Source organism: Cavia porcellus, unplaced genomic scaffold, assembly GCF_034190915.1.
Source record: "Cavia porcellus strain 051 isolate PalLab524CR breed Dunkin Hartley unplaced genomic scaffold, mCavPor4.1 scaffold_6, whole genome shotgun sequence".
Taxonomy (NCBI): domain Eukaryota; kingdom Metazoa; phylum Chordata; class Mammalia; order Rodentia; family Caviidae; genus Cavia; species Cavia porcellus.
The window spans coordinates 52,048,682-52,072,794 of NW_026947489.1; the positions used below are offsets into that span (position 1 = coordinate 52,048,682).

The 24,113-nt window shown below is 40.6% G+C and overlaps 1 protein-coding gene across 2 annotated transcripts in view; it reads right to left on the minus strand.

The window, feature by feature from the left end:
- Positions 1-212: 212 nt before the first annotated feature.
- Tpk1 (thiamin pyrophosphokinase 1) overlaps positions 213-24,113 on the minus strand; it is a 344,321-nt gene continuing 320,420 nt past the window's right edge. For both annotated transcript variants that reach the window (XM_063250665.1, XM_013158945.3), the window contains one exon: positions 213-1,675. In XM_063250665.1, coding sequence (XP_063106735.1) covers positions 1,557-1,675 — 119 coding nt within the window. In that variant the 3' untranslated portion in view covers positions 213-1,556. The remainder of the gene's footprint in view (positions 1,676-24,113) is intronic.

Genomic DNA, 24,113 nt, shown 5'->3' on the forward strand with positions numbered 1-24,113 from the left:
TTGTGGGAAAAGCCTTGGGTTCCTACCCTCCCATTGCAGTGTTCACATAGATGATTTTAATTAATGAGCATGCTTAGGAATTATAGAGCTGTTAACCATTCTATGAGCAAGTATTTTTTTTTTTTTACATAGAAACACTGATTATGTAAGAATGGCTAAAATGAAATACAGTTAAAAATTATGTTTTAAAAAATCAGCCACAGACATGCACATTGAGAAGTAAGTATTTTTATCTGCATCTGGATTTCAATCAAACATATATTTGCATGAAATTTAAAATCGTTTCTAATGATTATCTGTTGAGAACTGCACGCTGGTTCAGCTGACCCCTTTTCAGTCTCTGTTTACAGTCTGCACCACACACTGTGACAGCATCAGCAAGAAGCTAGGAGGAGGGTCTTATCCTACAAGAAACAGAAGCACGTTTCTGTGCATTTGGTCTTGCTGGCGGGATAAGCCGGCAACCGTGCATGTTGTCTGTCTCACAACTCCTAAGTGTCGGGACTGAGAATGTGAGTGTCAGAAGGAGCCTCAGACATATTCAGTCCAATTCCTTCCATTCTGGGCTATGGAGAGGGGTTCGGCAGACTTTGGTGCAAGGTACACAGGAAGGAGAACACAGGCTTTGGACCTGGTACCAAAATGAAGTGTTCCTTTATGCCCGTAGACAGACTCATTTTTGGTTCTTAGGATAAAACTTGTAGTCTGTCTGTGAACTAATGTTTTTCAGCTCACGTTCAGTTTTTTATGTTTAAGTTTCCTTTGCACAACTCTTGGTCTAGGATCCGTTCCCACTAAAATGCTGCACAGTAACTTTTGAGCTTAGGGGTTAACTGCAGGTAGGGCATCGTAAATTGTCATTTCTCTTTCACCCACAGCATATGGAATTACCGATTTTCACATATAACAATTCCCTTAATGATTCTTGACTTAAAAGACAAAATCATAGACAGTAGTAAGGCAGAATGAAATGGTGCTCTTCTAACACCCCAGGCTGGAAGGATTTCTTTTTTTTAGGTCAAAGGTGATATAAATGATGCAGAGGAATCTAAAATCAGCAGACCGGCAGGGTACCTTGTTTCAGGCATTTGAGGATGTGCTAGATTCCAAGAGGAGCCGTGATAAGAGTTCCTTTCTGATTTGAAATCATAAACCATTTTCTAGCATATGACTAATTAAATAAAACAATTCAGATTGAACCTTATAAAGGAGTGATCTACATTAGCTTTTTAACTGAATGCCACAGACCTTATTTTCTTCACGGCATGGAACTTTTTCTTCTCTGTGAAATGGAGACATCACTTATAGCGTTCCCTGCACTAATCTAAAAGCAAACATCTTTTCATTTCATTTCATTTTTGGTAATTGTGCGGATGCAATCCAAGCCCTGAGGCCCCTGAGCTACCTCCTTATCTCCCAACATCTGTGAAACTCCTTGGCTTCCCATGAAGGAGTGTAGATTCCTGAAAACCCCAGTGAGTTATTCCTCTGGAGGAATAAAAACTATTGGTGAGCAAGGCAGGGCAGAGGCAGGCTGATGGAGGCCGGGCAGCAGGTTAGACTTTGATGGCCATGGTCCAGAGCAGCGGGCAGTCCGTTTCCACAGTTACAACACCAGAGCCGTCATAGGTATTGGAAGTACTGACCAGGACTCCAAAACCAAGCATGCTGTTTGCTGTAGGGGGAAAAGAATAAAGATTAATGACAAGTGACCTTTCTCTAGTGTACAATGGCTTTGTCAACAGTTATAAAAACCCAAGCACATACTTTGATAGAAGATATATAAAAGTAGAATAGAAAAAAATAAATAGTACAGGATTTTAGAGCTGAAAATTTCTATAGCTGACTACAATTAGTCTTCCTAGTTACTTGTTATAGCATTATATATCATTATATATATCTATATTTTAATGCTGTTTCATTCAAAAATGCCTTTCATTTTTCTTTGCTCACTGTAAAACCCAAATCCATATCTACCATGTACAATTTAGTTCTTTGCCTGCCTGAGTAAAGTTTTATTTTTAATGTTGATTCAAAAATAGCATTTTTATAAGTAATTAAGCCCTGTAAAGATACAATTTTAGCTTCAAGTATAAGGGATGGGGGATACAAAGGTAACTACCTGAAAGACAGCCATAGGATTTTGATCATTTTTTTTCTCATAAAAGCCACAGTGAATATGATTTTTGTTACAAAATTAAAGGGAACTCAGAGATGACATCAGACTTCAGACATGTGTGATATTGAGGAAGTCACATAAACTCAGCTCTACAATGAGGGCAAGAAATGAAAGAGCCTTTTATTCGGATAGTTACTTTGAAAATTGTTGCTGTGTTTGTAAGTTTCATAATGACACACTTGTAAATATGTACCTATTTAACACATCAGACCTCGCTGCCCGTTTCTCTTCTACTTCCCTTTGCTTTCCCCAGTGTGACTCTAGACTCCTAACTGTCCTACGAATATATGAGCACCTGTTGCTACTTGATGTTATTGTCTTTGGTAAAATTTAAAGAGAAAAAAAAAAAGTCAAGGAGTCCAAACTGTCCAAGTCACAGAGTCACCTTCTCCAAACAAAAGCAGCATAAAAAGTTACACAGCTATAGGGAAGATACTGCAATGCTCACTTCCCACTAGAGGGAGCCTCTTACCTTTCTCATGAAATCTTGAGAAGGCAACTTAAAAATCCAGTTGTTTTCAAGCTGTTTTCTAGCTGTCAAGGTCATTATTAATGCAAGCAGCATTACTAATAGAACGCCACAGGAACTGGGAGTGAGCTGCATGTGAATATTTTCCTAACAGGTCATTCAGTATAAGATCTACTTTATACACAACATGGGACTTCTGAGATAATGTTTCTAAGCAGCAGTGACCGACACATCAGTGTTTTCTGACCTAGAAACTACTTCATGTATGGGTTGATAGAATGGAGGCTGTAGGAGGATTCACGACGAGGTCAGTCGGTGTCTCTGTGGGCCTATCTCTGTGGGAGAAGCCTTGACCCTCCTGATTAGTGGCCTTGCCTGGCAGCAGGGCGCCCACCAACTAGCTCAAGACCATCCCAGGCCTAGAGGTGCAGGTTTGCCCCAAAAGCCTACAGGTGAGGAGGTGGGGGCATTTCAGACATTTATACCATTTTATCAGCAAGGCAGTGGAGGGTATCAGAAGGCCTGCCAGCTTTAAAGTTGGAACTTCCTGCTGCAGAGCCTTCTGAGTTTGGCGGAATGCCATTTAATTACATTAAAATTCTAGTTTCTTTTGGGAATGAAAATATACAGTTATAACATTGTTTCTCTTCTTTATCATTGTGTGTAAATCCTTCTCTGATTTTTCTGAAGGAAGACTTTGAATTCTAGGTCATCAGAAGTCGATACCAATGGTATACATCTTGGTTATTATAAGACACTGAACATACTAATTGTCAAATGTGGAAAGAATTGAACTGGTTGTATTTAGTTAGAGCATACAGAGATGAACTACTTTCGTTACAGTAAATACTTTTAAGTTAAGCAATACACTATTAGCCAGACTTAAACATTGTGTTTTTATTTTGAAATAAAGTTCCACCAACCTTGGCTAACTACCATAAATTACAGTGATGTGTTTGATAATCTTTAGTTTTATAGAAAGAACAACCAACAACTGAAACAAGCTGAAGCACAAAATCATAAATTGCAATTTACTACATCATTCTAATTATTTTGGAATATATTTTCATTCCAAAGTACTAGATTTTTGGATAAAACATTAGTTTTCTTAGAAGCCAAAAAAATTTGATGATATTTGGGAGCAATTTGGTTTTCAGATTAGAGACGCTTATCATAATGCTTATGTAAAACCAGCACAGGAATAGCTTTGTACAAATGGGAGAAAAACAAATTACTTCATTTTTTACCCAAGAGGACATGTCCAAAGCGTTGGTTTGCTGAGCTACAGAAAATTTTGACTCAGATATTTCCACTCCTTGTTTTGTGGTAACTATTTCTATTCTAACACAGTCATTCACATCAAGTCCTGTTTTTAAGAAAAGGCCAAAAATAAAAGAATTACAGATATGGGTAAAATTATAAACAACCATACAACATGTGATGAACTTGCTTGCTCTGTGTCCATGTAAAAGTTGTCTCTCCCCTATTTGTCTCAAGCCTTTACCAATTTTGTCGAGGACAAGTTTTCTTGTAGTCATAACAATAAAAATATTGGCCAGTGAGGACTACTTAACATAAGAGGTGGCATATTAAGGGACACAGAGGAGTAGCCTGACTTTTGTGTTTTTATACTTTATAGAAAGAGCAGTACCTAAAAATATAAGAAACATTAACAGAGATGTAACAGTTTTCATCTATTACCTTTCAAACTTTCCCAAAGGTAAGGATGAAAATTAGGCACTATCTTCCACTGTCAGTGACATCCAGCTAGCTTTCTCCAAAGCCTGGCAGACAGAGTTCTACAAGTCAAAGGTATGGGAATCGATGACCGCCTCTGCAGCTGGGGGTATGGACGGCTGTTTGCCCCTGGTTCCCCTTCCAGTGTATGTACACAAGGGCAGTAGCTCTCCTAACTAAGCTGGTGAAGGGGGAGAGGCTGTGCTCAGGATGGTTCCGGTGCCTCAAGCACTGGAAGGTGAGAGTGTGAACAATTCATTTGATTTTGCCCTGCACCCACTTTGCCTGGGGCTTTTACCAGGAAAGCTACACTGCTGATAAGTATGAACCCCATCATGATAAAGTTTGAAGGTAAACACTGGCTTTACCATTCGCCAACTTGATCATTTAAACTCTCACCTCAGTGTTCTCACTCATGACATGTTGAGCCCCAAACCCTGCTTCACAGAGAACCTGGCTAATTTGTATGGTCAAAAATTGTAATGCGTAATAAGCCCTCAAGAAATTTTCATCTAGTTTTCTCTTTTTCAGATGATTAAAATAGATGAGGTTCGTTTGGAAATGAAAAAAAAAAGTCAGTGATTCAAATATGCCTTAATTAAAATGATTGGTTTACAGCCAGAGGAGAGGTAGAATTTGCTAGGCTAGCTTTTGTAAAGTACTTAAAAATCATAGCAGGGGCCACAATGGCCAAAATATGCGTGTGTTCCATGTTCTTTAGATACAGTTGGGTTCCATATCTGTGGGCTCTGTATCTATGGATTCAACCCATCATGGGTTGAAAATGGTTTTATAAAGTAGTCTGTGTTGAACATATACAGATCGCTTTGTCTTATCATTATTCCCTGAACAATACATTGTAACAACTACTCACAGAGTGTTTATAGTACATTATAAGTACTTATAAGTAACCTAGAGGTTAAGTATAGGGGAGGCTATGCATAGTCCATGTACAATTCAATGCTATTTTACAGAAGAGACTCAAGCATCTAGATTTGGTAATTGGGATAATGGGAACAACAGTGTGGACACCAAGGAGGGACTATTAAGGTTTGATTGTGATTTGGGCACTAAGGATACAAAGATGAGTCTCTCTGCCTTCAAGGTTCTCATGTTTAGTACAAGCAAAGCCACATATAAATCAAACTCAGAGAATGAACAGAAATACGAGGCTGATCCAAGAGTACGGCTGTGGATTCCTGCCTGCCAACCAGGACAGGCTGCACCTTCCAGTGAAAAGAAGAATCCTTTGGAGAGGGTGGCCATAGGCAATCCCAGAGACCCAGGCTCTGGGAATCAAGTGTTTGGGAACTGACATTGGTTCTTCTACATAGCTAATTAAAATTCCAAAATAGGCAACGAAAACATTTCTAAAATGGAAAAGAAAAAAAAAAACTCAGTGGAAAAAGAAGGGACTGAACGAGTTTTGCATGGGAGCTGCTGTTCGGAGGTGATGTCTGAGATGGGCATCTTACTCCTGCAAAGCACCATCTGAGTCCTTGTGGTCTACTACATGATCAAGGCAAACCAAGCTTTCTGCTGAAATTTATAGGCGAGGGAATGAAGCTGAGGGAGGTGGAACCCACAGGCCATGACGATGATAGAAGTTGTTTGATGCTAATGTGTTGTAGGCGAGGCTGAGGCCAAACTGAGGAGGTCAAAGAGAGAATGGATGCTGGTGTTTTCTGAGGACAGAGCCTTTGGGAGCTTGCTGGAGCACAGGTAGAGCAGAGGGTAGTGAGAGAGCTGTGTTCACTCTCCAAGAATGATGAGCCTAGGGCTTGTGTGCCACAGTGGGCTGTTTATATCATTGAAAACACTGAAAGGTTAGTCATCACTGCGAGTCTAGACCTACAGAACACTAAACTTCCTCTAGACAAATGTCCATTATGATTAATCCTAGTGTTTCCTATCCTCCTGGAACATTAGGTTCAGTTCTAGAGGTTTAGTTAGATACACAGATATCACATATTGGTACCACTGTACACTCTTATAGTCCTCATTTACTCCCTGAGGATCTTTATCTCTTTTGAAGAAAAGTCTATGCATTAAGAAAATATGATTCAGATTTCATTATCAGAAAAAGAGAACTATGCTCTCTCTACACATGTATGTACTATTATTTATCTTTAAATATAGAGATGAAAAAAATCAAATTTTTAAAGAAAAGATTTTGTATGTATATCCCGAAAGTGAAAGATTCTGTTTTAAAAATGCTAATTTATGGTATAAAATATGAACTCTGATAGTTATTTAAAATTTCTTCCTATATAATAATGCATTTATGTTTCTCATTGCCCTTGAAAATATTTGAAAATTAAATCAACATCTTGCTTTTTTAGTTTTTGAGAGGGGAAGCTGAGAGTAGCCTTAGGGCAGTGATGGTGAACCTTTCAGAGCATTCAATGATACCAAATAGTCAGCTGTAGCATGCCTGCCACAGGGTCACTGCCACAGGCCTGGGGTATACCTGTACAGTATGTGGTCTCTTTTAGAAATAAAGTTCAAGAACCACCTATTAAAGGAAGAAGTATTTTGAATTAACTATATCAGCACTGTCAAATAGAAATATAGAAAGGATTTTCAAATTTTTTTGCTACTGAAAATTCAACTCAGGACTTTAAGCTTGCCAGGCAGGTGCTGTGCTGCTGAGCTGTATCCCTGGCCCTTCAAATAGAAGTATGAGACTAACAATTCTAATACAATTTTCTGGTGGTCACATTGAAAAAGCAAAAAATAATACAAATAATGTTGGCAGCTGTTGAAGCTGGAAATTGAACACAGGTGTAGGGCTGCAGCATGGCTGACCTGAGTACAAAGAGATGCCTCAAAGGGCAAGATAGGCCACTGCTGAGGGCACCTGGTTCCAACTCCAGTTAACAAGATAGAGGTTACAGCAGAAGGCATTTCACTCCTCTAGTGAAAGTCAGCCTGGAGAATTTGTCCTAAGATATTTCTCTGAAATTAACATAATTAACATAGAGTGTTACTTGGAAGAGTCCTTAAACCACTCCCAAGGTCCTGCTCAGTTTCCTATGCTTTCCACTCTAACCCCTTTCTTGTTTGAAAAACTAAATAAATACAGGCTGCCCAGAGACACTCTTTGTCTTAGCTTCCAGAGTCTCGAACTCTGCTAGAGGGTTTTGATCCTCCTGGAGCCCTAAAATCATACCACTTATCTCATTTATTTAAGCCTTCTCTGTTCACTCATGTGGGAGATTGGGGATCTTGGCCAGGTTCTCAATAAAACAATGAATTTTATTTAATGCAACGTACCCACAATATCATTTTAACAGGTCATCAACATAAAACTTACTGTGACATGTACTCGTTTTTCATCCTAAGTCTTGGAAACCCATTGATAACATGTGTCAGTTTTCATATTAGCATGTTTCAAATGGAACAAGTCATATTTTATCAGTTCAAAAGCCACATGTGATTGAACAGTGACGATGTCATTGAAGCAAGAACTGTATTTATAACTCAGTTATCTATTTTTCTAGAAAGAAGTTTTTGATTTGATTATAGAGATACTGATTTTTATTTTATCCGCAGATGTTCAGTCTGAACATTTGTGGATAAAATAAAACATTTTAAAACATTAAATAAAATATATAAAACATTAAATGAAACCTGAATGTATTAAATAATTTCAAATGATTACACTTCTTATTAATGGATCAACAAATACTTGGATACTCAACGTAAGCTCAGCAGTGAGGAAAATGAGTCAACTGTCCTTCAAATTGAGCACTGAGAAATACTTAGCAGAAACTGTAGAAAACACAACCAAAAAATATAACACCTAAGCAAACAGAAATTCAAATTGCCAGGAGAATATAGAGTATGCTCTACAAATTGTTTAAAAATTAGACTCTTGCCTGGACATCTTCCAACTGTACTCCTTTCTCTAAATCATTATTCTCCTCCTTAATCTAGATTCACACAGAAGTGGAATAATTTGATATGAAAGAATAATTGACAGACCCTAATCACCAATAAGATAATACTCAATCAGAACAAAGCAAAACATCTCTTCTGTTTTATCCACACACTGTGGTTTGGATTTAAGGTCTTTATCATTTGGGCTGTTTCCTACTAACTTTGCAGTCCCCCTGTGTGTGTTCATCATCTGTTTGTCATTGTGACAAACATCTGAGAAAGTCAGCTTAAAGGACGAAAGCATTATCTTGGTTTATGGTTCAGACCATGGTTCAGGCCATTCCTATTGCTGTGCACCTGAGGTGGGGTAGATTATCATGGTGGAATGGCACGGTGGAGCAAAGCTGGGAAGCAAGAGGAAAGCAGAAAGAAGCCAGAGGGCGCCCTATATAGTGCAGGTCTTACGCCCCTTCATCTGCTTCCCTTAACAAGGCCAAATTTTCTATTTCTATCACCTCCCAATAACACCATCAAATTATGATCTCACCAGTGCAGTGCTTGATGAAGTTAGAGCCCTCATAATTCAATCTTTTCCCCTGAAATCCATCATGTGGCAAGCCGGTGTTTTGCATGTGAAGTTTGGGGGACAACTAAAGTTCAAACCATGATATCATGCAACATGATATACATCACAGACCTATTCACAGATTAGATCACAGACTTTCCATGACAATTGTTTGTGTTCCCTGCTTTTGAAACAAATCTGGTCTTTCCTTTGCTGCATGTTATATCCTTCTACTCTTTAGGAAAAAAGATGACATTTTTCAGCCTATACCACTCTTTGATTCTTTACTTGCTGCAGTGTGAAGTTATAATTCTCTTTTCTATTCACGAATGATTGAGTCTCTTCCCTAAACATACTTTGCATCAAAAGCTGACTATTTGAGGTTTCTAGCTTATGGAAGGCAAAGCGCAGAGTATGCCTGAAATACCCTGTTCCAAAAAGCAAGAAAGTGCTCAAAAATCAGTTTAGACATGTCAAAAAGACACTGGAGCTGGGACAAATTTGGAGCAATTTGAGATAGAAAAGAATGTTGAGAGAAATGCATTACTATATACTAAATAATAAAAAGAATCCCCAGGGCAAGTGGAGAGAGGGAAATCTCCTCTTTATGGAAGAATTCCAAATCCTAAGGGAAGAAATGACAGGAAGGTAGTGTAATAGCTTGATTGGGAGAAGCTGAAACCTCTGGATAAATTGCAGTTGGTGAGATTCACATAGCATCAAAGCACAGTCATGTGATACTTTTAATTCCCAAAGAAAAAAAGTAACAGATTCCATGACTGTGTCTTAGCAAATTTATCAGTAGCATTATAATAAAAGGACAGATTGATATTATGTATCTCAGGGGAAGAATACAACATCACCCCGTAAGTTTTGGCAAAAATGTCTGCCCTGCATCTAAATCATGGGAAAATTATCAGACAAGTCCAGACTGTAGGGCAGCTGATAAGTTGTCAGATTTTCACTGTTTTAAAAAACTGAAACAATGGAGAAACTTTTTTATAGTGAGAGTAAACAGACATGACAACTAAAGACAGTGCACAATATCTTAGTATATCTAAGATTTCAAAGCATTATGAAAAGCATTATTGGGACAAGTGATGAACTGTGATGGCTATGGAGGTTTATTACCATCTGACCAATGTTATATTTTTTGGTGTAGGTAATGGCACTTTAGTTATGTAGGAGACTGTGTCTGTTTTTAGGGGATTGTAGACTGAAGAATTTCAGAGGTTTGGTAGCATCATATATTCAGATTATTTTCAGAAGATTCAGAAAGCAAAATATACAATAGAAAGAAACACAAATGGAGAAGCTTATGTGCTGCCAAGGTGACCACTGCGAATGGAGAAATAGTGCTAAGAGCTGGTAAAGTCAGTGGAAAGGATACCAGTTTTGCTGTACCAGGCATTTGGATCTTTTGTAGGTTTGAAACTTTGCAATATTAAAATTCAATATTATGTTTTAGGGAGAAAGGCTGGGGAAGGAGGCTAGGAACTTATGAAGGGAAGCATTTCCCTGTTCATCGGTTTCCCAAGGAGCTGAAGGAAGGCCATTAGGAAATGCTAAAAAATGCTCATTGATTTGCATTGCATCATAAATCTGAACTCAAGAAAATGTGTATCAGCGTGAGAAAGAAGTCATTAGCCCGTAATATACCTGCATTACAGCCTCTTAACGAGCTCCTAAGAGACAGCAGGCACCCAGAGTGGAACATGGACAGGAGTCCTTTGCTTTGTCAGTTTATTGACAGGTCTGAGGACAGCCTTTGTTTATACTCAGTGAGGGGAGGGGCAGAGAATGAACCTGCATTATCTACCAGAACTTCTCCTGCCTGGGAAATGCTGAGAGCAAAACTTATTGTTATGCATGTTGCTGATAACAAGCCTCAGCTGCACTTTATGTTGGACTTTATCTCTGGAAACTCTGAGGTGTCAGAGATTCCCCAAGGTGAGCTCTCCCCTCTCCTCCCCTCCCCTCTTCTCTCCTCTCTTTTCCTCTCCTCTCCTGACACAAATGCTTCCTTGTACTCAGGTGTCCAAGGAAGGGTACTTATTATGATTCCATCTCAGAGTGGTTCCATTTATCTTCATGCCTCTCAGAATCCACTTTTTTCCCTTGCCCTGGGGAAGAGCTGGAAGGCATGGAAGGCTGATATGCACTTTTTCCTTCTACACATTTTCTGTGTTATGACTCAGCCTTGCTGTCGAAAAACAATTACACTAGGAAAGTGCTGCTACTTGAAGCAATAGCAACTAATTAGGCCAGCTCAAAAATGCCTTCAAGATCAGCACTTTTAGATCCTTACGCTTTCCTAAAATAAACAAAAATGTTACTGCTTTCCTTTGTTCAAATGAATCCCCTAATGTGTTATGTCATTAGCATGTTCTGCTCAAAACTGGCCCTTTGGTGCGGCTAAGGAGCCAAATAGAGCTGCTTTCAGTACAGAAGAAGATAAAAGGTTGCTTGGTTTATGAGATGAGAAAGAGTTCAAACTCGTAAAATGTAGGGGCCTGTTTGTACTACTTATTACTGGTAAAATGAATGCACTGTGTAGAACTGTGAAAATTTTCAGAGTGAAACTCCAGCGTTAGATTTAATTATATATGCGAAGATGGGAGGCCACCTGTCCAGGGCCCTTGCAGCTGAGACATGTTGGCCCTCACGCCTGGCTCCGCTGGCCACTGGCCTGCTCAGACCCCCTTCACGTATGAAATACCTGCCCTCACAGGGAAGGGCCAGGTTGCATCCAGCGTGCTGTCGCAGGCTGTAGAACGGAGCACATCACTGTGCCTGGCAGGCCTCTGTGAAAACACAGCTGCATTTCCACTGTGAAGTGCAAAGCCTGATGCTCAGACTTCTTCATCCACCTTCATCCACCAGTAATTTCTGTCCCGCGCTCTGTAATATTGGTACTGTGAAGATGGAGTCAAAAGTTGTAAAAGGCTTTCATTTCTCCAGAAAAGCACTGAAAATCTGCGGTATTACTATTTCATTGGCACCAAGGAAGCTTTAAAGTGGCATGTGCCTCTATCCTTTGAATGTCAGTAGACATTATTACAAGTGTATCAAACATGAAGATAGCAGAGTGAGGAGAAAGAGGCAGCATAGTGTGGTGACATGACATTGGTGTCAAAGTTGCAGGTGGCATCTCTCCAAAATAAGCTTTTATACACATCTGTGCTCATTTGGAATTTAATGGTTAAAGCAGGCCACCCAAAAAAGACAGGCAAACAAAATAAAATATGTAAACATTATGCCCAAGGAAAGACATATGTAAGGGAGGAATCAGGAGTGAAAAAATTATGATGTGATACAGCATCACTTCCTCAGATGAGGAAAATGAAAGAAGGGAAGGAAAGTTATTGGTAGCCTGTTTTCCTAACTAGCTATAAGCTATTACGATTCATGCATACAGTGAGCTACATCTGTAACATGTAGGATATACACTCCATTGATGAAGATGCTTAATAACCTTATTACCTCTATAGGTTTCAACAGGCTGTGCCGAGATGGGTAAGGTCTGATTAAGTTGTCCTGCTAGGTATAAAGGGAAGGAATAAAAATGTGGACCCATGAAGATCAATGACACATTGGTGTGTGACATCAGAAGAGATAAGGGATATCTATGGTAGCAAAGCCATAGAAAGGGAGCACTGATCTGGTAACCCTACTTTATAAGCCACAGTTCCTGTTTTTGGATGACATGTGAAGACAGAAGTATTTTCTAACATAGTAAAAAATGGATTTCCTGCAGTGTTTTATTGCTAAGTCAACATTAGGTAATATATATAAGTTTGATGACATATAAGACAATTATTAGATTTGAAGACTAGGCAGCAATATACTGTAGATAAATGCTTATTTAGTTATATAAAGGGAAAAATTTATAATTCAAATTAAATGCTTTGATCACCAATATAACTTTTAAATGAATGAAATTTAAAATATGGAATAAGATTATATACCAAGGGAAAAGGGAACATACCTCCTTGAACCAAGAGCAAAACTACTTTGGACAAAACTTCCCAAATACTGAACATAAGATACTTAAATAGTAGGTTACAATAAGAATGTTTTCACAGATCCTTATATTATGATGTATATCCCTTCTGCCCAAAGACAGCTCAAAAATACACCAATATGGAAGAGATAAAAAATAAAACCTTCCCATTTCCAACAGCTAGGAGGAATCAGAAAAACCACTGCATACTTTGATAATCTCCAGAGTAAAATTTAGGTACTATTAGGAGTTGGTTTTTTATTTGTGGTTGAAAAGAGCTAGTAAACTTAACAGAGGACTCTGAGTCCCTGAGTTACAAAAAGCCCTTGAAATTTTGAATGATTTGCCCTGTAAATTGCTCTGAGATTCTAGCCCCATTTCAGTCATTTCAGGCTAATCCAATGCTACCACTACTCCTTGCTGGGGAAATGCCTGTCTGTTTCTCTCACGAAAGCCTCTTTTCTCCGTCTGGGCATCCCATTTCGATTTTGATGTTCCTGGTTGAGAGGAGGACTGGTCAACCACAGTTCCTCCTGGCACCCTTCTCCCAAACCACAGATGTCAGTGTGACACTGATAGAAGGTGATCTTTTCAAAATTCCGAGAGACTCTTGAAAACAAAATCCATAGTGGCTTTTTGTCCCATTGTAGCAAAATATTTATGAAACAGAAATAGTAGAGGCATATTTATCATCCAGCAGAGCCCATTAAATCATATGGTTGTTTTAAGAATAGCATTTGATTTTATGAGAGGCTGGGCCCTGTCTTTTGAGGGAAAAATGCATGTGATATAAGTTGAAATGTTTTAATATTAACAGATTTGTTAAAGATAATAAAGCAGTGTCTTAGACTTTGCCCCCAAATCTAGAAATATATATGCTTGTTCCTAGTATATTTCATCATGACCTATTTTAATTTTTAATTTCCCCTTACTAATGCACAATGATAATATTTTATATTATGAATAGCTGGCATCTTATATATGCATATTCTAATGAGTCTAAAAAATATTAGTCATCCTTAAAAGCAAGCTACTTTAATTCACAATTAACATATTGCCTTCTTGCTAGAGGTGTAATACTCAATCCATGTCTGAATATTTACACCATGGAGCTTTTCCTCATGACAGCATGAACTTTTCCTAGTCTGATGAACTTTTTATTTGCTTTATCTATTTGTGTACACATTTGCATATAGTGCTGCACTATATAACTAATGGACTTGGAGCAATCTTTATCTCCTCTGCCCCGAGGTATAGGGACATTCCCTACAGTGAGCACCGCAGACCTGTGGAGTGGTACCCGAGGTATCGTTTTTTGCTGTAAGCCTAAGTCAGAGTGACAAGAGTTTTGCTCTTATTCCACTGGGTGTTTTCCTTCCAAAAATATTCAAAGCTATTAGCAAACTACAAGAAGCCATGTTTTCCTGTCAAGGAATGAGGAAATCATTCCAATGGATTGACCCTTCCCTTCTCATCTAAGGGGTGTGTGTAGACATCTACCCGGGACACACGCCAAACATGATTTCAGGCCTCAGGTATGTCATTCTAGGTACATTTCACTTCATTTTATTAAATTTGCTACTTCAACCAATCTAAAGTCTTTGTCTAAATTGTCCTAATACTTAAAAGCTTTGAGTCAAAGAGGCCTAGGCAATTTTAAAATATTGTCCTAAATTCAAATTGCTTATGAAAATAGTAGTTAGCCTTGTGCAGCTCTTTGATATGCAATGAAAAACAGTGGCATGTTTTTGGATTTGTTAATATAGCTTACAAAAAATCATGTTTTGAGCCACAAAAAAATGTAAAATCAAAGAAGAAAGTTATTTTTATTTTTTAAAATATACACACATGTTAATCCTATTAGATCTCTACCAGGCGTGGTTGTGGAAACATGACCCTGAAATGCAGAGTTTAAATGCACCACTCAGTTACTGTCGGTACACGCTGCACGCAAAGCCATGTATGTTTAAGGGGTAGTTCAACCTTCAAAAACAGAGCTTATGAAAACCTGCAAAAGCCGTTTTCTGGTGTGTGGTATCTGGTACTGGTCTTTTAAGTGCTGAAAAAGAATTTACTCTTTGTTTTGATTTAGCAATCAACCCAATTTATAAAAGTACTTGCTAAATTCAAAAACTGTTAATGGACCCTTGGGAACAACAAGAAAACACACGCACATTAACCTGTCACTCCTGTTTCCTCAGTGTGGCTATTTATGAGATACTTGGATTTAAAGAAATGATAATTAAGATGGGAAAGAAAAATTACACCTTAATATTCTATATCTTTTAAGAACACAGAAAATTTCGTTTGGACACATTTAATTGTCATTAAAGGATCTATGTCTTTTTATATTCTCTTTTGATTTTCTAACATTTTGTGAAAATGATGAAAAAGGTCAAGTTTTAATCTTCAGTCATTTCATGTTTTATTATATATGAAACTATTCTTAAGGATAGGTTAGGAATTGTATATGTAACTGGAAAAATTCTTAAATAACAATGTTGTTAATCTCTTAAGTACAAAAATGACTGAATTGAAAGTACTATGTCTGATCTTATTGTAAAAAATTATAGTTTTAGTAAAGAGAGAAATATTGGAAAAAGTAGGGCTTCGTACAGAATTCAGAAAAGGGGCTTCCCCCTTCTTGGACAACTAGTTAATTATGGTAACAGATGTGGCACCCTTTTTATAGATCAAGGCTCTGGAGTTATCATAAATGTTGGCAGGGCTTTGAGCTAGAATTAAGGGCTCATTGTGTGTGTAAATTTGGAGCCTTGGTGATATTAGCAAAGATTTTTATTAAAAAGAAAGAAGGCGATTTTATATTTATCCTGGGACTGTTCTCAATTAGTATACTCTGCCGACTGAAGAAACTCCATTAAAACCAAGGAATCCCTAAAGGTCTCTCCTGAACTATCAATATTAAAATGAGTTTTTATGTAGTTTTCTGTAATTTACCTACTACACAGAATCATGTAAGCTTAGGCAGATACCAGCTATGTTATGTTCCCTCTTCTACATGTGAATTTAGCACAGAATGGATTGAATGAATAAATAAGTACCTGAATAAAACAACCAAAATAAAGACTAAGCATGACTCGTATCTATTTTTTTAAAAAGTCTGCCTTGAATCTGGATGTCTGCTCTACAGATAACTGAGTCTTGATCTCAGATGATTCACTCAGAGTACCAAGACATGGACCCACATTCCTTTGGCATTTAGTGTTCCTAAACCCCCTGGTCAAAGGCCTTTGGGTGACTTCAGGAGACCCATTTCATAAAACTCTGCTTTCTCTAACGTCAGTTAAAGGAAGTTTAACTGAGTAAAGTTTATCAGCCCTAGGTGTTGGGAGCCTGCCATGTTATTCATGAGAGCATATTCATAAGATGGCACCCGCCTGCCGCCTCCGCTACTCCCCCGCCCATCGTGTGCCCAAGATGGCACACACATCCTGCTTCCTGGTTCTTGCTCGGCTTACTGTCCCCGCCATATATGGTAATGATTGATTGCTTCCTTGTTGCCGCCCAATCGCCTGTCCCCACGTGTAATCCCATGATTGGATAACATTAGCTATATAAGCCCAAGTATAGGAAGTGCCCGACCCACAACACGGAAGAAGCCGTCGAGGACGGACATGTATTGAGGTTGCTGCCCAGTCAATAAAGGTGCTTGCAGAGGCTGAGTGTTTGTGTGCTCCATTCCGCGGGACGGAAGCGGCTCCGGACAGCTGGTGGCCCGTACGGGGACTTGAAACCATTCCCGTGCCTTCTGCGACTCCTGTGACTGCGTTGAGAGACGGTACGTACCTGCGGGTGAGTGGAGGCTCAACCCGGCCCTTGGTGGACGCACTTTAAGGGATCTACTGGTCGACCCCTTGTGGGGATCGACATTGCCCGAAAAAGAAGGGCAGGCCTCTATTGGCTATTGCGCCTCGGGGCTCTTTAATTTTGTTAAGATGGGCAATGTTAATTGTGGCCCCCTCGCCCTATCATTGCGGATGTTGCTTGGGGCACGAGGAATTAGGATGGAAAAACAAATGGTTTTATAATTCTTCAAATGCATCAACGATTTGGCCCCGTGGTTCTTGCCTACCGGCTCCCTCACTTTACCCTCCTGGAAGAAGTTAGGATGTGATATTCAGTTTGCTGAGGAACAAGGGATGGGTGTCGACCCCATGGTTCGCCCCATTTGGGAGATGGTTTGGGCATGTCTCAAAACCGAAAGTATGGTAGGCGCAGCCCAGGGACTCAAAGAGGCACGCCATGCTTTCTAGCAGGCGCGCTCGGAGAGCTCCAGGGAGGCCTCAGAGGTTGGCTCACCGAGCCATTCAGATTCAGAGGGGGAAGACCCTAAGGTGGGCCCAGAGGAGGAAACTGACAGTAAGATAGGCCCACATCGCAATACAGGGCAGAAAGTTCATAAACCTGCTGGAGCCTTTGTGTAAAGGGTTGATGGAGAGCTTAGAGGAAGAGCTCGAGAGAGTGGAGAATGATATACAGGAAGTACATACCTCAGGCGGGACGAGACCAACCCCGTCGGCCCCTCCCTGGGAACCACCCCAGGGAACGAATGCCCCCGGTGGTTGGGGGCCGCCTCCTCCCTTCCCTGCCACACTTCCGTTCTCCGGGCGCCGCTCATTTCATGGCCGTTTATGGGACGTCTTGCGTAGGGGCCTTGCCTCGTATGACGCTCCCAGCTTCTACCCGGTCCTCCAGGACCAGGCCGGCGCGCCTTATTATCAGCCCCTGGACATGCAAGTGGTTAAGGGGTTAAAAGAGGCAGTCTCCACTTACGGCCCCAACGCCCCCTTTACGCAGGCTCTTTTGGAAAACATAGGAGCCACCCCTCTGACACCCTCGGATTGGGCACAACTCGCAAGGGCGTGTTTGTCCCCAGGCCAATTTATGGACTGGAAGGCATGGAATGATGAGTATTGCGGAGAGCAGGCTGAGAAAAACGCTAGAGAGCGCAATGTCAGGTGGAACAAAGATATGTTATTAGGCCAGGGAGCCCATGCGCAGGATCAAATTCGACATCCTCAGGCAGTTTATGATCAGATTACTAAGTGTGCCATCGCCGCTTGGAAACAACTTGCCAAGGCAGGCGAACATACTGCCTGTCTTACTAAGATTGTGCAAGGGATGACAGAGCCATTCTCTGACTTTGTGGCCAGGATGCTAGATGCCGCCGGCAAGGTCTTCCCCGACCTCAGTGTGGCGCAGCCCCTGGTAAGGCAGCTAGTCTTTGAGCAGTGTACTAAGGACTGCCGTGCAGTCATTACACCACATAAAAACAAGAGTTTAGAAACCTGGACCAAATTATGTAGAGAAGTGGGGGGACCACTCTCTAATTCAGGTCTTGCAGCCCTGGTGGGAGCTTCAATTAATGCGGCCCTCGGCTCCCGCCCTCCAGCAACACAACAGCAGATGCAAAAGAGTAAAAAATGTTTTGAGTGTGGCCAATACGGGATGTTCCGAGGTGGCTCAAAACATGATGAAACGGATGGGCTATACCCCTGGCAAAGGCTTGGGCATCAAATTGCAAGGAAATACCTCTCCTGTGCCCGCCATCACTAAGAGGGACAGGAAGGGGCTGGGGATTTAGCTCAGCGGCATAAGTGCCTGACTTGCAAGCACGCGGTCGTGAGTTTGATCCCTGGTACTGATAAAAACGAAAGAGACAAAAAAAAAAAAAAAAAAAAAAGAGCAGCCTATGCTGTTCTCTCCCTGATCTTTGGGTTCCCGTCCAAGCCCAGGACACTCTCCTCGTTGCCAACCAGAACAAAAGGAGGGATAAAAGATTGGTTGTGGCAGGCAGCGGGGGTGGTCTCTTCTCTGTTTGTCCCTGCAGTGGGACAGGCTGTTTTGCAGGCATGGACCTCCGAGCAGCTCGCGCTGACCATGGATGCAGTCAATCGGCTGAGCAACGCCACACGAGAGACCATCAAGGCTCAAAGGCAACAGATAGAGCTAAACAGCCAAGCAATACTCCGGCTACAAGAAGAAATCCAACTCATCGGACAAGAGATCGATGCCCTGTGGCAGGTCGCCACTCAACTTTGCGACCAGAGGTGGCTGTCCTTCCGGGTGTGTGTCACTCCCGTTCACACCAACTTGACTGAAACCACAAAACTATGATCACGTGGTTACAGGACACTTATCTGCCAAAATTTCATAATCTGTCTGTGATTGTTAATCACGAGTTAAACGAGATAGAAAAGGTTCAATTAAACCCAGTTAGGTTTGATTTGTCTACCCTGAGGGACGTCCTAAAAGGTTTGTGGGACCATGTCACTTCCTGGTTCTCTTGGACCAATTTGACTACTTGGATTCTGATTGTTGTTGTCATACTGGTGGGGTTGGTGGTCGTCAAATGCTTGCTAGACCGCTTGATGCAAACCCAGCAGCAGGTCAAGTTCACAGCTATGGCGGCAATGCAGCTGGCGGAGGGGGGCCCATCCGGTAGCCAGGCAGCTGCATATCTCCTCCATGTCGCAGAGCATCAGTTATAAGGATGCTGAATGGGCGAGCCGAAGACGGGTAAGATCAAGGTACCCCACCTTGCTCAACCTAAGACAGGCCCCGTTCCATTAAGACAGCGAGAGGTACCAAGGTGCGAGACCAGATGGTACTGCATGACATTCTACTCTTGGGGTTTTTGAAGAGAGATGTCAGGCTATATGTCTGTATGCATCTAGGTTTCATCCGAATTACCCTAGCCCTGCGCAAAAGGATGAGGCTTGGAGGTCCCTTCCGACGCGGGGGTGGCCAACCTGTGCCGGGGGATGACCTCAGAGCCATGCACAGCGGGGTACAGACCACTGTAGTCACTTGGAAGACCTCGCTGTCATTTGCTTGTAAATAAGAAAGGGGGAGATGTTGGGAGCCTGCCATGTTATTCATGAGAGCATATTCATAAGATGGCACCCGCCTGCCGCCTCCGCTGCTCCCCCGCCCATCGTGTGCCCAAGATGGCACACACATCCTGCTTCCTGGTTCTTGCTCGGCTTACTGTCCCCGCCATATATGGTAATGATTGATTGCTTCCTTGTTGCCGCCCAATCGCCTGTCCCCACGTGTAATCCCATGATTGGATAACATTAGCTATATAAGCCCAAGTATAGGAAGTGCCCGACGCACAACACGGAAGAAGCCGTCGAGGACGGACATGTATTGAGGTTGCTGCCCAGTCAATAAAGGTGCTTGCAGAGGCTGAGTGTTTGTGTGCTCCATTCCGCGGGACGGAAGCGGCTCCGGACACCTAGGTTTGCAAGCACTTGTTTCATGCTGCTTTAGGCTTCTGTATTACCTTTCTTATCACTGAGACATCATCGGGGAAACACTCACAATTTAAAGGAAGAGAGGTTGATTTGTTCCTGGTTTCAGTCCATAGTGTGCTGCCTCCAAAGACGGACATCCTGGTAGAGAGTGTGGTGGACCAGAGCTGCTTAGTTCAAGGTGGCTAGGAACCGGAGGAGGAGAAGATACCAGAGTGGACACCCTCAGAAGTGTGTTCCCGTGTGGATGCTAAAGCCAATCAAGCTGGTACTCCATGTTGACCCTAGAGCTCCCCTGCAGGAATGAGTCCAGGGAACAGGTTGTAGGCAGGGAACGCTGGGCTCAGTGGATGGATCCTTGCTTCCCATTCTCTTTCTTTTCACCTCTCTCCTCACCCCTTGAGATCATGTGCAACTTCAGATTACCTTTGTGTGAAGCTTATGGCATCACATATCTACAGACGGAACTGTGGGAAGTGCCACTGTGGTTTGGGGGTACTACTGGTGAGCCCTCACTTTAGCACACTGATGTAGATGCCATGTCTCTTCCCAGCCCACATTAAGGTGCTTCTCTCACTAGATGTAAAGAGCACTTTCTACATGGCTCAGTGGTTTTACTACTGGTGGAAACATCCCATTACATTTTCTCATCAGGCCATAAGTAGAAGAGAAATTCATTATGTGAAGAGAGACAAAGTAAAGGTTTACTATATAATCAATCAGTGGTAATATATCCTGTTTCTCCTACTAGGTAAACTGCCCCTGAAATGTAGCGACAAAAGAATTTCTGGAATCACAAAACTCCCCAAACATGCACACTTTGGGAGATCATTAATCATGTTTATCATGCTTTATGAGTATATGCTTATAAGGTTAAATCTCCATAAAATTCCTGAAGCCTTAACAGCTTGCATGACTAACAGTGGGCTTATTGTAGTTCTAGGCAATTCTGTGGTCTCATTAACTTAGTGTTTAGGTTTATTTCTGGGATTGTTTGAACTTTAAAAATTCCATAGTTGAAAAACAATCTGCAACAAGATTGATATAATGGCTACTTCTTAGATCAGTAAAAGGATAATGAATTAAAGTCTAGTCCCAAGCTGCAATGAGAGCTTACGTAAGTCTGAGTTCTAAATGTGTAAAATATGGTTTGTGCTTTGTGATTTCTAGTCTCTATTCTTTACTCCAAGAGTGTGACTGAGATCTGAAGCTTTACTTTCACAGCTGGGGTCTGTTTCTTCCAAGATTCAAAATAATGTGGTCTATTATGTTTTTTTGTTTGTTTTTTGTGCTTAGAGATCAAACTAGGGCCTTTACAGTCTGTGTGTTTGACCATTGAGCTATGAACCTAACTCCTTTGATGCAAGTTTTAAAAATTTTCCTCCCTGGATACCATCAATTTCCATGTTAATTTAAAAATGTTATTTACACACATTTTCTTATCTCTGTTCTCTAGGTTTACTACTTCCTGAGTGTCTTCTCTGATCGCATAGTCTTTTAATTAAAGCCACAATGGATTCTGAACAGAAGATCATTTTAAGTTTCAGAAACAATGAAGTGGTAAGGACCTGAACATACAAATGAACAATGGTGAAACCATTTTTAAAAAGAGCACCTTGAATCAGAACCTATAGTAATCTGCCCAGGAAACCAACCCTTTATCTACAAGTAGCCAAAGAAATCAGATTAGATTTAAGAGTCACACTGTAATTTCTGTTAATCCAGAAAGATCTCGAGCGATTTCTCTACTAATTGGTCCAAAATGACTCAAGACTTGGTTGATAACAGATAACCTCCCTAATTTTTGTACTACCTTCCAGCTGAGTGACCAACTAAAGAAAGGTTAATAGTCCCATGACCATCACAGAGGGCGTTCTGCCTCTAAGCCTCCTCCTTACAGCTTCCCCTTGCTACAGCTTCCCACCAGGACCCAGCGGAAACTTCCTTCCTGTACTACAAAGCTGTCAGACTTCTCTTCCTCCTTCCAGTCTCTGTCAGAAAGGAGAGTCTTCAGGTGACTCTGGATACCCAGCTTTTGCTTAGTCTCTTTTGGTTTTTATTTATTTATTTTCACAGTGGAAGTAAAAAGAGAGAAAGCTCTGAGCTTCAACTAGGTGCTGATTTGGGGCAAACTTTCTACATTTCCTGGGTCCATTATTAAAGTTCTTGGTAACTATTATTTAAAATTATGTGTTAAAACGTGCTGCACTCCTGCATTTGCGCCTAACAGTCTTCTGCACCTCGGATGTGGGTTTATTCCATTTTCTTGGGGGAAAATAAGACCAAGAAATCCCTCAGCATTTATCTTATGCATATTCACTATAAATGGCTATGGCCTCATCCATTCAGTTCCTCCTTCCTTCTAGTCACAACCAAGAGTAGATGTTTCTTCTATGCAGGGCTCAGAATCCCACTGTCCCCAGATTTCTCAGTGGAAACCCACAGATTATGTGCCACACTTTCTGGTATCTTTGAACTTTGCTCCTCAATGGTTTTTTCTACAGACATTTAGAAACATCCAAGGCTCTACCACCTTAAATTTTTCTCAGTTCTTTCCCTAACCTACTCCCTCTAAGTTATTAAATTTTTTTTGTACTTTAAAGCCTAAATACTGGAATATCTTGTCCATTTCCATTCATGTATAGCCTGCTGCGGGTTCCTCTCTGTTACCTTAGTAAACTGTACTGGCCTAAGATCACCAGTTCCTTTCTTTGCACCAAACACAATGTAAATTTATGCCCAGTACTATGAACAATCATGCAGTAAACCCTTATATTTCTAGATTCCTTAATTTTAGAAATAGCACTTTATGGTTGTGCTATGCACTGGCATGAAGCTTTTCCTCAATATAGTCCTCACAACAACCTGAGGAATTAAGCATTACTAATACTGTTCCTGTTTTGGAAATGAGGATTCACAGAGAAGGTTAAATATCACCTACAAAGGTTAAACATCGTGTTCTTCCTCTGAGGTATCAATGGCATCAGGAAAATGCCCCAAAGAATTCTCAGCATATTTCCTGGCATATGAAAAAGAACTTGGTATATGTTGGGTATTATTTTTTTTTTCCTAACCATCTAACAGTGTCTAAAATGTAGAATACACTTAATAAACATAGCCTGATTAAATGTGTCAAAGAAGTCATATAACGATGTTCAACTGATTTATTTTGGTCGAAGTTGTGCCCTCCTAAGGCTTTAAAGCAAGCATAAAAAGCATTTCTCTCTAACCTGGAGGCACATGGAGGGTTTCACATAGTACGCTGACTTTGGGAGTGCATAATGTTTTTAGTTTTTCCTTCTCCATAGCAATTACCCATCCATTTCTAAAAAGGAAAAATTGCAGAGTGTGTTTTATGGTTATAATCTTTGTTAGAAAGGAATTTACCTTTATCTCATTAAGGCAAATATTAGTTTGCAGGTGTGAACTGAGAGAGAGGGAGCAGCTGTTTTTTTTTTCCTAACACTGATGTGCATAAATTTTGAAATTCATGTGATTTAAATTTAAAAACTTGCAACTCTATGAAAATAAAGTATAATTACAGAGTTGAACAAAACAAAAGGGGGAAAAGGGAGCACAGATTTACTGATTTATTACTCTGCCTGCCCTGCCCCTGGAATCCATTTATGCTACATAGAATAAAGACAGCTGAGGAACAACAGGCCATTCACACAAATTATGAGGAAAGGAACACCCTTTCCAACTTCAGGAACTAAGCCAAGGGAGAAAAGCCAAGCTGTACCCTATAAATACTACACTTTAAGAGAGGTCTTTACATAGCTCCATTAAAATGAAAGCATTTGTATCTATTTATCATTATGTCTCAATATTATTATATTCATAGGCATGTTCCCCCAAACGTAGTTGCCAGTTAGTCAAAATGTTCTAGGAAAACCTGTTTATCAACTGGAAGTATCTTTCCTTCCTACAAGAGCAGAGATGTGGTAGGATACATGGACACTGTGATACTTTAATGATGCCTTAAAGAAAGAAAACTACAC